Source organism: Myotis myotis, unplaced genomic scaffold (genome assembly GCF_014108235.1).
Source record: "Myotis myotis isolate mMyoMyo1 unplaced genomic scaffold, mMyoMyo1.p scaffold_m19_p_14, whole genome shotgun sequence".
NCBI lineage: Eukaryota > Metazoa > Chordata > Mammalia > Chiroptera > Vespertilionidae > Myotis > Myotis myotis.
In genome coordinates, this window is record NW_023416318.1 from 43,709,001 (window position 1) to 43,722,031 (window position 13,031).

At 59.1% G+C, this 13,031-nt stretch overlaps 1 protein-coding gene across 6 annotated transcripts; it reads left to right on the forward strand.

Moving 5' to 3' along the window:
* Positions 1-361: 361 nt before the first annotated feature.
* SLC30A3 (solute carrier family 30 member 3) lies at positions 362-11,842 on the forward strand. 6 transcript variants are annotated; one of them, XM_036335068.1, is made up of 9 exons: positions 362-721; positions 1,174-1,344; positions 7,093-7,256; positions 7,676-7,822; positions 7,919-8,072; positions 8,615-8,813; positions 9,045-9,150; positions 9,407-9,541; positions 10,442-11,842. In XM_036335068.1, the coding sequence occupies exons 3-9, from the start codon at positions 7,109-7,111 to the stop codon at positions 10,588-10,590; spliced, it is 1,038 nt and encodes a 345-aa protein (XP_036190961.1). In that variant the 5' UTR covers positions 362-721; positions 1,174-1,344; positions 7,093-7,108; the 3' UTR covers positions 10,591-11,842. The 6 variants fall into 6 exon arrangements, with proteins under 6 accessions (XP_036190961.1, XP_036190960.1, XP_036190963.1 ...); XM_036335067.1 differs by having other exon boundaries at positions 362-590; XM_036335070.1 differs by having other exon boundaries at positions 362-555.
* The last annotated feature ends 1,189 nt before the right edge of the window (positions 11,843-13,031 follow it).

Here is a 13,031-nt window from a genome sequence, read left to right on the forward strand (position 1 = left end):
CGCAGCCAGGCTTTTCTTGCATAAATTTCCAATCAAAGGCAACTGTTAGTATTCTCCCGCCGTGGTCCCGGCTTCCGGAGGCAGCACGTTCCAAGGCCCGACACCCAGGGAGTCGCGGCGGAGGGCAGCCCAGCAACCCATCTGCTCCAACGCCCCTTTCCCTCCCCGCCTGCCCCATCACCGCCCTGGAGCGGGGGCGGTCACCTGCCAGCGTCTGCGCACTCGCCACCCACCCACCCACCCATCCCCGGTACCCGGGGCTGCTGTCGCGCCCGGGGCTGCCCGAGAAGGGAAATCCCGGAGGAAGCCGTAGTGGTTACTACCGCGTCCCTGCTGTCGTCATCAGCTGAGGCGTGCCCAGCGGTTCCTTCTATTCTCGGGCTCTCCCGCTCCAGCCACTTGGGGCGGGGCTACCGCATCGGAGCCCTGTAGGTGCGCGGAGGTCCCTCTCTCGGAATCCGGGAAGCCCCAGGCCGGGTGCGGAGCTTGGAAAACCGACGGCGCCAGGCGGGACGTGCCCAGCCGCGGCCCTGGCAAAGGCGGGCGGGAACACGAGTTAGTTGCACGCCGGCTCTGACGCGAACAGCAAGGTGACCTTAGCTGGTGGCTCCCTTTCCCGCCGCACCAGTTTGCGCCCCTGTAACTCAAGGAAGGAGCGGAGGTCCCACGCCTCCAGGGGAGGTTGGAAGGAGAACGCCACCCCCTCGATTGCCCCCTAGCGGTGCGTGGGCTTGGGGCTGGGCTTTGGGCGGGTAGTGGGGTGGGGGCGCCCGCTGGGCGCCGCGTGGGTGGAGGTGAAGCGCAGGCGGCTCTCAAAAGACCCTCCGGTTCTTCCGTTTCGCACGGCTCCCCGGCGCGGTACGGTCCCTACGCGCACGCCGCCCGAAAACCTTAGCACCAGCCGCACTCTCCCCCGCAGGAACAGCCAGCCCGCCGCCCAGCTAATCCGTCCAAACCTCACCTCCTCCGCGAAGCCCTCCCGGATTAACCCCATCACTTCAAACCACTCTATCTGGCACGTGCTCTGTTTTTGTTTTTGGAAGTGCACACGTGGTCTCATTGTTTGGAATAACAGAGTCCCAACATTCAGGAGCCCAGTGCGTTCTGCAGGGTGCGGCTGATGGGTTTCTTGCCACGGCTTACTAACCACTCCCGCCCTCCACGTTTCCCCAGGCGGGCTTCCCTCTTCCCCCTCCTCTTACGGACCCTCCACGGTAACGGAGTCGCAGCTTGGAGTGCGCAATCCAGTCACCGCCCCCCTTTCAACCCACACGACAGCAGGTGTGAGGGCAGAGAGCAGTGAGCCTTGGAGGCTTCAGCTCCAGGTGGGCCACCGACTTTGCGGTAAGTCACTCCTTTCCCCGGGCCCAGTTCAAGGGAGGCAATGCCCCGGAAGGCGCTACAGGTTTGAGGTAAGGAGGCACCTGCTGGCAAGCTGCCCGCAGCCTCCCTCCAGGAACCGCGTCTTGTGACCCCCGAGGGAGGGCGCACCCGCCCCCCTCCTTCAGCTGCTCCGGAATTCTGAGCGACCGGACCGGCCTTCTCTCCAGTCGCCAGTGCAGCGCCCCGGGTTCCAGGACCGGCTGGGACTCTTCTTTCTCTGGGACTCAGTTTACTCATCCGAAAAAGAGGGGTAAGAACAGATCGAAGGAGAGCAGGAAGCTTTTTGTCATCCAAAGTTTCTGCATAAAAATAAACGGTAATGGACGGTACCGTGCTTGGCAGCAGAGTGAGCTCACGACTTCTGACCCCGCTTCCTCCGCGGAGTGGCTTCTGGCGGGAGTCCTTGGAGCTCTCCCAGATGCCTCACTGCTCACCCCACTCCTCCAGGTTCTCTTGAGACAGGTACTGGACCGCACCTGTTTCCGCCGCCGTGTAGGGGCGGGGGTCAGAGAGGACCGGGTGGCGGAAGCGGAGATGCCGGCGCGCCGGCTGACAGGGGGCAGCGTCACCTGGATGAAGGTTGTTCCAGGAGACACCCCCCTCCCCACCCCGCTAGAGGCCGGGAATCGGTGGGCGGGACTTGGGGCGGGGCTAAGACTCAGGGGCGGGGCTATGGAAATTAGGCGTCTCTGAACCCGGCTGGGGTGCCGAGGGCTCCCGCCCCCCGACCCGGCTCCGGTGCGGGCCCTGGGGCTCCGCATCTGGGGGTGGGGCTGCGGGGCGGGGCTGAGGCCTGGGGAGGCAGGCGGGGCGCCCGGAGGCGGGGCTTGGGGAGCTCGCCCCACGCGGGGCGGGGCTGCCGCGGCCGCGGGAGCCGCAGTTCGGACTCCCCGCGCCACAGTCGCCGCAGTTCCCTCCCCTCTGGTGGCCCCGCTGCCCCGCGGAGAGCCCGGGGTCGGCGGGCGCTGGGACTAGGCGCGGGGCGGCCCGCCTCCCCTCCCTCGCGGGGCCTGGACGGTCGGGCCGCGGGGACATGGAGCCCGCTCCCGCCGCGGGGGGCTCGGAGACGACTCGCCTGGTGAGCTCCCGGGACCGCGACGCCGCGGGGGGCGGCCTGCGCTTGAAGAGGTAGGACGCCCGGGCCAGCCGGCGGCCGGGCCCCCCTCCCGCCCCGTCCCCCGTCCCCCTCGTTGTCTGCCTCGGCGCGGCGGGCCCCCGCGCACCCACCGCGGCTCCTTGGCTTCGCGGCGCGAGCTCGCTCCTCTGCGGCCCCAGGGACCCCGCCGCCCGGCAGGCAGCCCGCTGCGCCCCCGCAGCCTCCCTCTGCCTCCCGGTCCCGCGAAACGGCTGCCCGGCCCGCCCCCCACGCCCCGGACCCCCCGCCGCCCCGACCGCGTTTGGCTTCCCTGCGAGCCGCCGCCCCCGTCGGACCGAGTCCGCGCCGGCGCCCCGATGTCCGCATTGCTCGGGGCCCTGGCGGCGGGAGCCCCGTCTGCAGGCCGGGCCCCCATCCGCGCGCGGGGCTCCGGCTCCCGGACCGCGATGGGCCCGCTCCCGGCGGGTCTCCCAGGCCCCGGGGGCGGCGGGCTCGGGGAAGCGAGGGGGCGGCTTGGCAGGAGCAGGTGCGGTCCGGGCGGCGGGGGGTATTCCCCGGCTCGGCACAGACGGGGCCGGGGGCGGCGAGGTGTGAAATGAGGCGCCGCGCGGCCGGGACAGCGGGCCGGGGGCGGCCGCAGAACCGCAGAACCGCCTCCGCGTCCCGCCGGCCCGGCCGCCGTGTCTCTCTGAGCTGCCAAGCCAGGTCCTCCGTGGTCACCTCCGCTGGCCATTTTGTCTGGTGGCCGACCGTCCGTTTGTCTCTTTCCTCACCTTCCCCTGCCTCTCTGTTTCCCCCCAGCCCCGCTCCCTTTGTCTCTGCGGTGGTGCCTCCCTGTGTTTCTGGTCCTTTCTCTGTGCCGGGGCTGCACACCGGGGTGGGTGGGGGCGTGCGGGAGCGGACCGCAGACCTGGGCAACGCGGGGGGCTGCGGCCCTGGCCCGCACCTCCCCATTTGTCTCTGCTTCAGACCCTTTCCCCTCCCTACAGCTCTCTACCCCACTCGGGATTATTTGTTGTCTGTGGAGGGTTTCAGAGGGCGAGGGAGAGAAAACTGCCTTCCCTTCTCTCTAAACAGCGTGCACCCCCTACATACACCCACACCCACACCCACAATGACGCTTTAGGGCCCAATTCCTGCAGAACAAAAGGGAGCAGCCTGTTGATGGGTGGCTACCTTGACGACTGCCGCACTGGGCCTTACAGGGCCTTACAGGGCCAGGAACGCATCTGAACCGCGGCCCCAAGGCCCCTCGGAAGGCCCCTCGGCCTCTCTCTGTTTGCTCTTCAAACCCACATCCCTGACTCCCTGCTCATCTCCATTCTCACTTGACCATTAGTCACCAAATCCTGCAGTATTTTCTGAACGAGGCTCTTCCCTCCCGCCCCACCCCTCCTCTGAAATTCTGCACGGGGAGCCTCTGGCCTGGTCTGGTCTGGATCCCTCGCTCTCCTCTCCTCTCTTCTTGCAAACTGGTCCATCAGCAAGGGCATCTCAGGGCTCAGGAAAGATGTGCTCCATCAATCAGGGTCTCTCCCTTTATGCCCCTTAGAGTTCACCACTTTCCTCTTCTTCCTCCCCTGGCTCTTCACACTTAAACTCCAAGCGGAATATCTTGTCATTGTCATTCCATGGGTCTGGCTTCCCCTTCTCCACCTCGGTCTCATCTTCTCCATCTCTCCCTCTGTCAAGTTCTCCCTCCCCTGTGTTCCAGAGTCCTTTGTTCACAGCCCTCCTGGCCCTGGCCTCCCCTTGCTTAGTTGGTCATTTGCGACACGTCTGTCTCTCCCGCGAGACCGGGCTTCAGCATGTGCACGCTGCCTGGCACACCTCATTGAATGAGGATGGATTGGAAAGCCACCCTCATCTCCCCAACCCCTCTGGAAACACACCTAGAATCCTACCTATCCAGGTGCTATGTCTCGGAAGGAAATTCCAATGAATTAATCTACCTGCCAGCACTTGAATTTTCCCTGCAGACACCAAAGGTCCCCCCTCTTCCCTCACACCTCAGTTCAGCCTGAAGGCTCCAGGCACCCTCGCCACTTCACTGCTGTGACCGTGTTTCTGTCTGGAGCCTTCATGTTCACTCTTAGGCATTCTTGTCACACTTCCGCGAGCGTTTCTAGGACTGTATTGAGGTCCTTCATTCTGTGGAAGGTTCTGTTCTTACTGGGGTTCAGGCTGCATCGACAGCAGTGGGGGTGAGAATTGGGCTCACATGGACTTAAACCTCAGTCAGCCTGAGCTCGGTCCCTGGCATCCCCAGATGAGGCCCTCAGCCCCGTTTGTTTGTCAGGGGAGGCCTATGCAGCAAGTGGTCACACTGAAGTCCAGCTAACGTGCGGCAGACTCCAGAGCCAGTGTTCCTACTGCCGCCGACGCCAGCCACAGCAGCGTGCACACCGCCTCCCCATGGCAACCCTGCTCTGGAATCTGGCCATTCGTTCTCTGTGCCAGGAACCTCGGACTTTTTGGGTCCCAACATTCCACTCCCCCCTTAAAGGGCTGCCCTTCAGCTGCATGTCTGGAGAGGAAAGTGAAGGATCTGGGAGTGGAGGCACAAGAGGTGGGTCTGGGAGGGAGGCACGAAGGCCAGGATCATGTGCTGAGTCCTGCCACACACTTAAACACGACCTTCCCTTCCTATCGCCTCTGCCTGGTAAGCGCGCTGCGTCTTTATCAAAAGCCTCCCCATCTTTCAAGGCCCTTCTCGTGGTGCCTCCTTCCGTTTTAACCTGATTTCCCTTTTGGGATCTATGTGTCTCTCTATCTGAGCCCGGATAGCACTTCACCTGCTCTGAGGGCTACAGCTACCTCCTGTGTATACATTTGTCTTATCCACCAAAAGCCCCCGGAGACCAGGAAGGGTTACGTTTGATGATTTGCTCATTTTGTATTTCTTACGGTGCCTCTCATCACGAAATGGTGTGTGTCGCAGCTCTACCACTAACTGTGTGGCCCCCATAAGTCCTCTCGCTCTCCTAAATCTTTCATTTTTTTAATTTTTATTTTTAAATCCTCACTAGAGGATATTTTTCCATTGATTTTTAGAGAGGGAAAGACAGAGAGAAATATCGATGTGAGAGAAACGCACCGATTGGCTGCCTCCTGCACGCTGCACATGCCCCGACCAGGGCCTGGCTGGGGAGGATCCTGCACCTGAGGTACTACGTGCCCTTGACCAGAATCAAACCAGGACCCGTTGGTCCTAGTCCGACGCTCTATCCACTGAGCACACCAGCCAGGGCAAGCTTTTATTTTTTTTAAGTTGATTTGAGAGAGAGAGAGAGAGAAGCATCAATTGTTGTTTCACTTATGTATGCTTTCGTTGGTTGATTTTTGAATGTGCCCTGACCCGGAATTGAACCTGAAACCTTGGCATATCAGAATGATGCTCTAACCAAGTACCTGGCTAGGGCCTAAGCTTTTAAAAGTGGAATTAGAAGGCAAGGGTATAGGGCAGGGGTGGGCAAACTTTTTGACTCGAGGGCCACAATGGGTTCTTAAACTGGACCGGAGGGCCGGAGCAAAGGCATGGATGGAGTGTTTGTGTGAACTAATATAAATTCAAAGTAAACATCATTACATAAAAGGGTACGGTCTCTTTTTTCAATAGTTTTATTCATTTCAAACGGGCCGGATCCGGCCCGCGGGCCGTAGCTTGCCCACGGCTGGTCTAGGGGAATAATTTTCCAACACTTCTCTTGTACGCTCATGTTTTAGATTCTTCTTTGGAGTAAAATAGGCTCAAGTGTTTCCAAGGTAATGTCTGAGCTGTAAAAACTCCGTGTTTTTTCGCTGTGTCCCCCGTTCAGTCCTGGCTGCCATGATCAGAGCACCAGGACCGTGTTTTTCTTGCATCTGCACGGGAACCTTAGGAGCAGACAGTGACTGCTCCAGGGCAGTCAAATCGACGCATGCCTCACACTTCCACTTTCTTGAATAGGTGTCAGACTAGCCCAGTGGTCGGCAAACTCATTAGTCAACAGAGCCAAATATCAACAGTACAACGATTGAAATTTCTTTTGAGAGCCAAGTTTTTTAAACTTAAACTATATAGGTAGGTACATTGTTATTAACTTAATCAGGGGACTCCTAAGCTGGCCTTTGCTAAAAACGTCTTCAGTCTGGTTGAGGTACGTTCGCTGAGGTCGACCCCTTCCAACTCTCCCATCCACACTCGTCTCGTATACTTGTTTTGTCTATCTCCTTTCCGAAAACCCACTTCTGCGCATGGGCCACGAAGTTTCAATCGCACTGTACGTGCGCGCCCACACGTGGTATTTTGTGGAAGAGCCACACTCAAGGGGCCAAAGAGCTGCATGTGGCTCGCGAGCTGTGGTTTGCCGACCACTGGAATAGACCATCTCTGAGGTGCTTTCCAGCTGGGAAATGTGTATGAAAAGAAGAGAAAGGCTGTGATCTGAGTGTTCATCTAGGCCCCATCTCTCGTGTGGCCCTCTGTCCACAAGGTCCCGGGTGTGACCAGGCCTTGGGAAGGAGAGATGGGCCACATCTGCTGGAGCCAGTCCGCAGGATCCAGGATCTGAGAGTGAGGAGCAAGTTAGCCCGTGAGCCAGGCCCCAGTTGAACCATGTTGCCCACCTCAGTCTCTTCACAGAGCCCATGGAGTCCACAGCTGAGGAGACAACTTTCCACTGCCACAGGGACCCCCTGCCACAGCCCGGCCTCACCCCGGAGAGGCTGCGGGCGCAGAGGCAGCTATGCGTCGCCTGCGCTGTGTGCTGCACCTTTATGGCCGGGGAGGTGGTTGGTAAGTTGGAGAGCTGCTCCTCCAACCACATCATCCCGACATCTGCCTAAGCCACTCTCCACTCAGAGTCCCAGGATGTGCCAGCGGGTGGCGGTGCAGAGAAGAGGGGGATGGCTGGCACTTGGGAGTTGGGTGCCCAGGGATCCAGAAACGGGAGGGAGTGAAGGACAGCACCAGGGGAGGTTCAGGGCGAGGTCCAGGGCTGGACTCTGTGATAACGGCTCTTTTCAAAGCCCTATGTTCTTGTTATTAAGGTGCCATTGTAGAAAAACTAGGAAATGTGGATGAGTGAAAAGAAGAAAATAAAAACTATCTGTAATCCCATCACCAGTGAAAAACCACAGCTCACATTTTGGTGTATGCCCCCCCCCCCCCATTTTCATGCCTATACAGCAATGTACATTGTTTTACCCTTGCAGGTGGGTATTTAGCACACAGCCTGGCCATTATGACCGACGCAGCCCACCTGCTGGCAGATGTGGGCAGCATGCTGGGCAGCCTCTTCTCTCTCTGGCTCTCTACCCGTCCAGCCACCCGCACCATGACCTTTGGCTGGCATCGCTCAGGTATGGCTCCTGCATGAGCTGGTGACCCTCCAGTCTTGCTGGAGGGCACCTCCTAGGGTCCCGGACAGGTCTCTGATAGCTTGTCTCTGCCTGCAGAGACTCTGGGGGCTTTGGCCTCTGTGATCTCCCTCTGGATGGTCACGGGCATCCTCCTGTACCTGGCCTTCATCCGCCTGCTGCACAGCGACTACCACATCGAGGGGGGCGCCATGCTGGTGACCGCGGGCATCGCAGTCTGTGCCAATCTGCTGTACGGTCCAGTATGGAACAGCCACCTGTGGGGTTCAGGGCAAGGGGCCCTCCTCCAGGCTGGGAGAGCAGGTCCTCCCCTCCCAGACAGACAGGCAACGCAAAACACTGGTTCTCAGCAGGCTGCCCTGGGAATGCCTGAGAGACAACTGGGGGAGGCTGAAAATTCAGAGTCAACAGACACTCGTTAAAGGCCTGCCACTCTTGCTGGGACTGTCATCAGTATCATCTCATTAAAAGCTCACAACCACCCAGGCCACATGGCTATTTAAGTAGCAGGGCCAGCATCTGAATGCAGATCTCTGGCACCATGCGCTCTATTGCTCTATTCTTGCCCCCAGGCGGCACTATTTTTCTCAATGTTGTCTTCTTCCTGGGGCTGGGAACATAGGGAGAATATAGTGGAGAAAGAGCTCATGGGGAGGTGAGAGGGGAAGGAGAGAGGGGAAGGAGAGAGGGGGAGGAGAGAGGGGGAGGTATGGAAATAGGCAGAGGAGGCTGGGAGCAGGCCCCCTGGGCTGAGCTGCTCTGCTTCCCCCTCAGAATGGCCTTTGTGCTGCACCAGGCTGGGCCCCAGCACAGCCATGGGTCTAGGGGGGCTGAGTATGCACCGCTGGAGGAGGGACCCGGGGAGCACCTGCCCCTGGGGAACACCAGTGTCCGGGCGGCCTTTGTGCATGTACTGGGGGACCTCCTGCAGAGCCTTGGGGTGCTGGCTGCCTCCATCCTCATCTACTTCAAGGTACTGTCCACCAGGCCTGCCCCAGCCTTCCTCCCCCAACTCCACCCCCCATCCCCGCCTTCCCAGGACCCACAGCCTCCTTCCCCCATTCCAGCTCCTGGCTCCCTAGAATCCCTACCTGGGGTCCTGACCCCTTTCCCCTGAGCAGGGTTCTCAGGGGCCTAGGACACCCCTAGATCTTCCTCAGAATGGTCCCTGGTTTCGGGCTTAGGGGGTCTCTCTTTGTCTCAGCCTCAGTGCAAGGCAGCTGATCCCATCAGCACCTTCCTCTTCTCTATCTGCGCCCTTGGGTCCACGGCTCCCACCCTCCGAGATGTTCTCCGTGTCCTCATGGAAGGTGAATCAGACCCACTGTTCCCCATCCTTTGGGCCCTCTCTGACCTCACTCCAGCACGGGGCGCCTCTCTTTCCTCTGATGAGTGTGGGGAGAAGGCCGGGGCCATGGGCCTCTTGCTGGAAGGAGGGTTCAGGCACAGGCTGAGATGTGGGGTCACAGGCTGAGGGGGTACAGAATGGGGGAGAGGGGGTCTGGTGGGGGTTGTCCCTGGGCAGGAATAGCCCCAGTAGTAAGGCTTGGTGGATGCTGCTTGCAGGTGCCCCCCGCAATGTGGGCTTTGAGCCGGTGAGGGATGCACTGCTGTCAGTGCCAGGAGTCCAGGCCACTCATGAACTACGCATGTGGTCCTTGACGCTCACGTACCACATTGCCTCTGCACATCTGGCCATCGGTGAGTCCACACTGGCCCCAGCCAGTGATTCCTAGAAGCATTCCCCCACAAAACAGAGGTAGATATTACTGAGGCTGTCTCGGTCTCGGTCTCTCCCTCCCCCTCCCCCTCCCCCTCCCCTCCCCCTCCCCCTCCCCCTCCCCCTCCCCCTCCCCCTCCCCTCCCCCTCCCCCTCCCCCTCCCCCTCCCCCTCCCCCTCCCCCTCCCCCTCTAAGTAGAGCAGGGAACTAGTAACCCTTTACAAGATCACTAGTACCTAGTTAGTAGTGATGAAGCACAGTTAAGTAAATCCAGCACCTCCACTCAGTGATACCACATATCTGCTAAAAACGATGACTATGAAGACTGTATGGCAACTAGGGAAACTGTTTGTGGTATAATGCTAAAAGGAAAGGCTGAATATAAAATTATCTCTACATTATGATTCAACTATTAAAAATATATATGGTGACTCACAAGCTGACAAAGGATTTCTTGAGTTTCTTCCAGATGCAGGAAGCAATCAGAGACATGCAATTTGGATGCCAAAAATATTATACTTTGTGGGATATTTGATGGCTCCGGAGGGGCAGTGGGACAGAATATTTAACATCTGGGTTGTCCCGGAAAATTGGGTGGCCTGGCTGCTGAAGGGCTGTATTCTGATACTCAGAGAGCAGAAGAGAATAGAAAAATCAGAACAGTTTAGTGTGTTAGCCTGGTCGATTTGGGGTGAGTCCAGCCTTTTCTTTGGCGTTTTTATGCTTTTCATACAACACGGAAAGCAAATAAAGATTCCCATTGAAGCCTGGCCTGAATGCTGTGCACGCTCCTGGGTCCTCCTTCACTGGTCCTTATCTTGGCCCCGGCCTGGTTCCCGGCTCCCCTGGGGACCTGCTGTCTCTTATCACTTTCCCACAGACTCCACTGCGGACCCAGATGCTGTCCTGGCCGAAGCCACATCCCGGCTCTACTCCCGATTTGGATTCTCCAGCTGTACCCTGCAGGTTGAGCAGTACCAGTCCAAGATGGACCAGTGCCTGCGCTGCCAGGAGCCTCCCCAAGCCTGAGCTGGCCCTGCCCTCTCCCCACTGCCAGGCCCTGGCTCAGCCCTAGGCTCTCAGCTGGGCCCTTACCCCTTCCTCTCTCCCTCCTGCCACCTGCCAACTCCCCAGCCCCAAGCCCCAGTGGGCAAGACCAAAGTAAGGGGGGAGTGGGGTGGGAGTTGGGCTGAGCAGGGAATCAGTGCAGTGGGGGGTGGGGGTCCCAGCTCCCCGCGGTCTGGGGAGCCATGAGCATCCTTTCCGTGCAGTTCATTTGTCTGTGTGGCAGGCTGGCCGCTGGCTGGGGCATCTGCCTGTCTGTGTGCTGTTGGTGTGCCTAGGCCTGGGGGAGGTCATCAGGGGCCCCTCTCCACATGGCCCTCGCTCTGTCTATGCAGGAGCCCCCAAAACTTGCACTTTGTCCGTGTGTTCTGGCCCTGTGGCTTTGTCTGTATGTGTGTGTGTGTGTGTGTTTCTTGGTGCTGTGGCCTGTGTCTCTCTGTGCCTGTGTGGCTGCGCTATGGTCTCTGAGTCTGCACCATCCATGTGTCCCTTTGGGGGTCTGTCTATCCCTCTGTTGGTGCTGTGCCCTGGGCTTTCCCAGAGAGAGGGAGGACTCCACTGCAGCTCCACAATAAACGTGTGTGTCACTGCATCCTTCAGCCCGTGCTGACTCCTGGGGCGGGAAATAGAATCCGTCACCTGAGCACCGACAGAATCCGACAGTCCAGTGACCTCCACAGCCCTCGACCCCTCCCCAGCCGCCCCCTCCACCATTAACTGTACCTCCCCGTGATACAGGTTGGAACCGCAGGCTCGTCCCACCTTCCCCTCCTCAGCGTGTGCCAGCCTGGGCTGGAAGGCAAGGAGCGAAGGGCTTCTGGGAGTCATTCCTAAAGGCTCCCCCAGGCCACGGTGCCTGCCTCCGGCTGGTCAGAGGGAAGCTGCGTGGCTCTGGGGGAGCGTGGCTGGACCCCGGGGCTGATGTGGGCTCGGTTCTCAGCTGCATGATGCCAGGGATGGGCCTTCATCCCTGACTGCCCCCCCTCGGGTCCAGGCTTGGGCTGCGGACACCAAGGACCTCTTTACAGTTCTTCCCCTTTTGCCTTCAGGATCATATAGGATCATATAGATTTGATCTGACAAGCCAGACCTACTGAGGAATTGATTTTTGCTTTTTAAAAACCAAACTGTGTGTGCTGACTTGAGATCTAGTGCTTCGGATCAGCAGAGCTCACTGGCCTTCCCACCACAGCGATCAAGCCCCAGCCCCAAGCAGCATTTGTCATTAGCCTGTGCATGTTTCTGCCAGGCTCCCCCCACCACCCAGTAATGGAAGTGATTTTATTATGAAATTATCTCCTTTTTGTTACTAAAGCATATTATAAATATATGCCTCTTTTAAGGGTTCAACAAAGGAAATGTGCATAAAGTAGAAAGTGAATTTTCCCCTCTGACTACTCCCAGAGGTAGCTACTCTCCACAGTCCGGAATCTCCCCGCTCGTATTTTTATAGACGCAAACACTTCTATTAATAACCTAACGGGATCACTTTATTGTTTAACCTGCCTTCATGACTCAGACACCCTGGCTGCACCTTTCCACGTCAATACACATAGATTCCATTACTCTTTTTAACGTGAGGCCTTTGGACTGGTTGGAAGTAGGCCTCCCCACTCGGATCCTTAGCTGGGGGCCTGGGCCCAGCTGGGTCACTGATGGTCTGGGGAGGACGTGGGAGCCTGGGCCAAGGTGCCGGGCTGGCGGCCCATCCCACCGGGAGCTGAGCTGCCCCGGCCCCAGCTGCTCTCCATGCTTTGCTAGTTCCTGATACTTTCCCATTTTACGGCTCATTGATTACAGGCCCCAAGCGACGGGGTGGGGGTGGGGAAGAGAGGAAGTGGAGGTTGGGGGAAATGCGGACTAGATGTTCACCTTATGCACAGCCCTAAGCCGCAGGCCCACCTGCATACACAGCGCCGGGCCCCTCTGCAGGGGAGGGAACAGGCTGTCCAAGGCAGAGAGAGACCTCACAGAGCACGCAGTCCCTCTGCCCCACCCCTGCAGGATGAGGAAGAGGAAGCTGAGGCTCAGAGGGAACAGGCCTTCCCCACGGTCACCCAGTGAGTGACAGGGTCAGGAGCAGAGCCCGTTCTCATGCCCACCAGGCCCCCTTTTTTTTGGCGGGGAAGGGGGGGAGCGCTACAAAAAGCTTTATTGTGTCCATGTGGTCCAAGCATGGGAGAGGGCTCAGGGTGGTTAAAAGGATGGCTAGGGGTTTCAGGGAGAGGCTCAGGCAAAAGCCAGACACCAGGGGATGCAGAGGGGCCCCTCACAGGCCTCTGGGCTCCAAAGGCTCCTAGCTGTGCTTGAGGGTGAGGGTGAGCCTGTAGAAGAGACACTCGCCCAGCCTGGGGGCCGGCGCCTGCGGAGGCGAGTCAGGTGTCGCCCATCTTCCTGATGAGTTT

Bases quoted from the DNA above. Each gene is read 5' to 3' on its own strand.
- SLC30A3 (XM_036335066.1), top strand. From the start codon at position 2,417: ATGGAGCCCGCTCCCGCCGCGGGGGGCTCGGAGACGACTCGCCTGGTG. The intron at 9,151-9,406 runs GTGAATCAGACC...TGCTGCTTGCAG, and splicing joins TCTCCGTGTCCTCATGGAAG to GTGCCCCCCGCAATGTGGGC. The intron at 9,542-10,441 runs GTGAGTCCACAC...ACTTTCCCACAG, and splicing joins CTCTGCACATCTGGCCATCG to ACTCCACTGCGGACCCAGAT.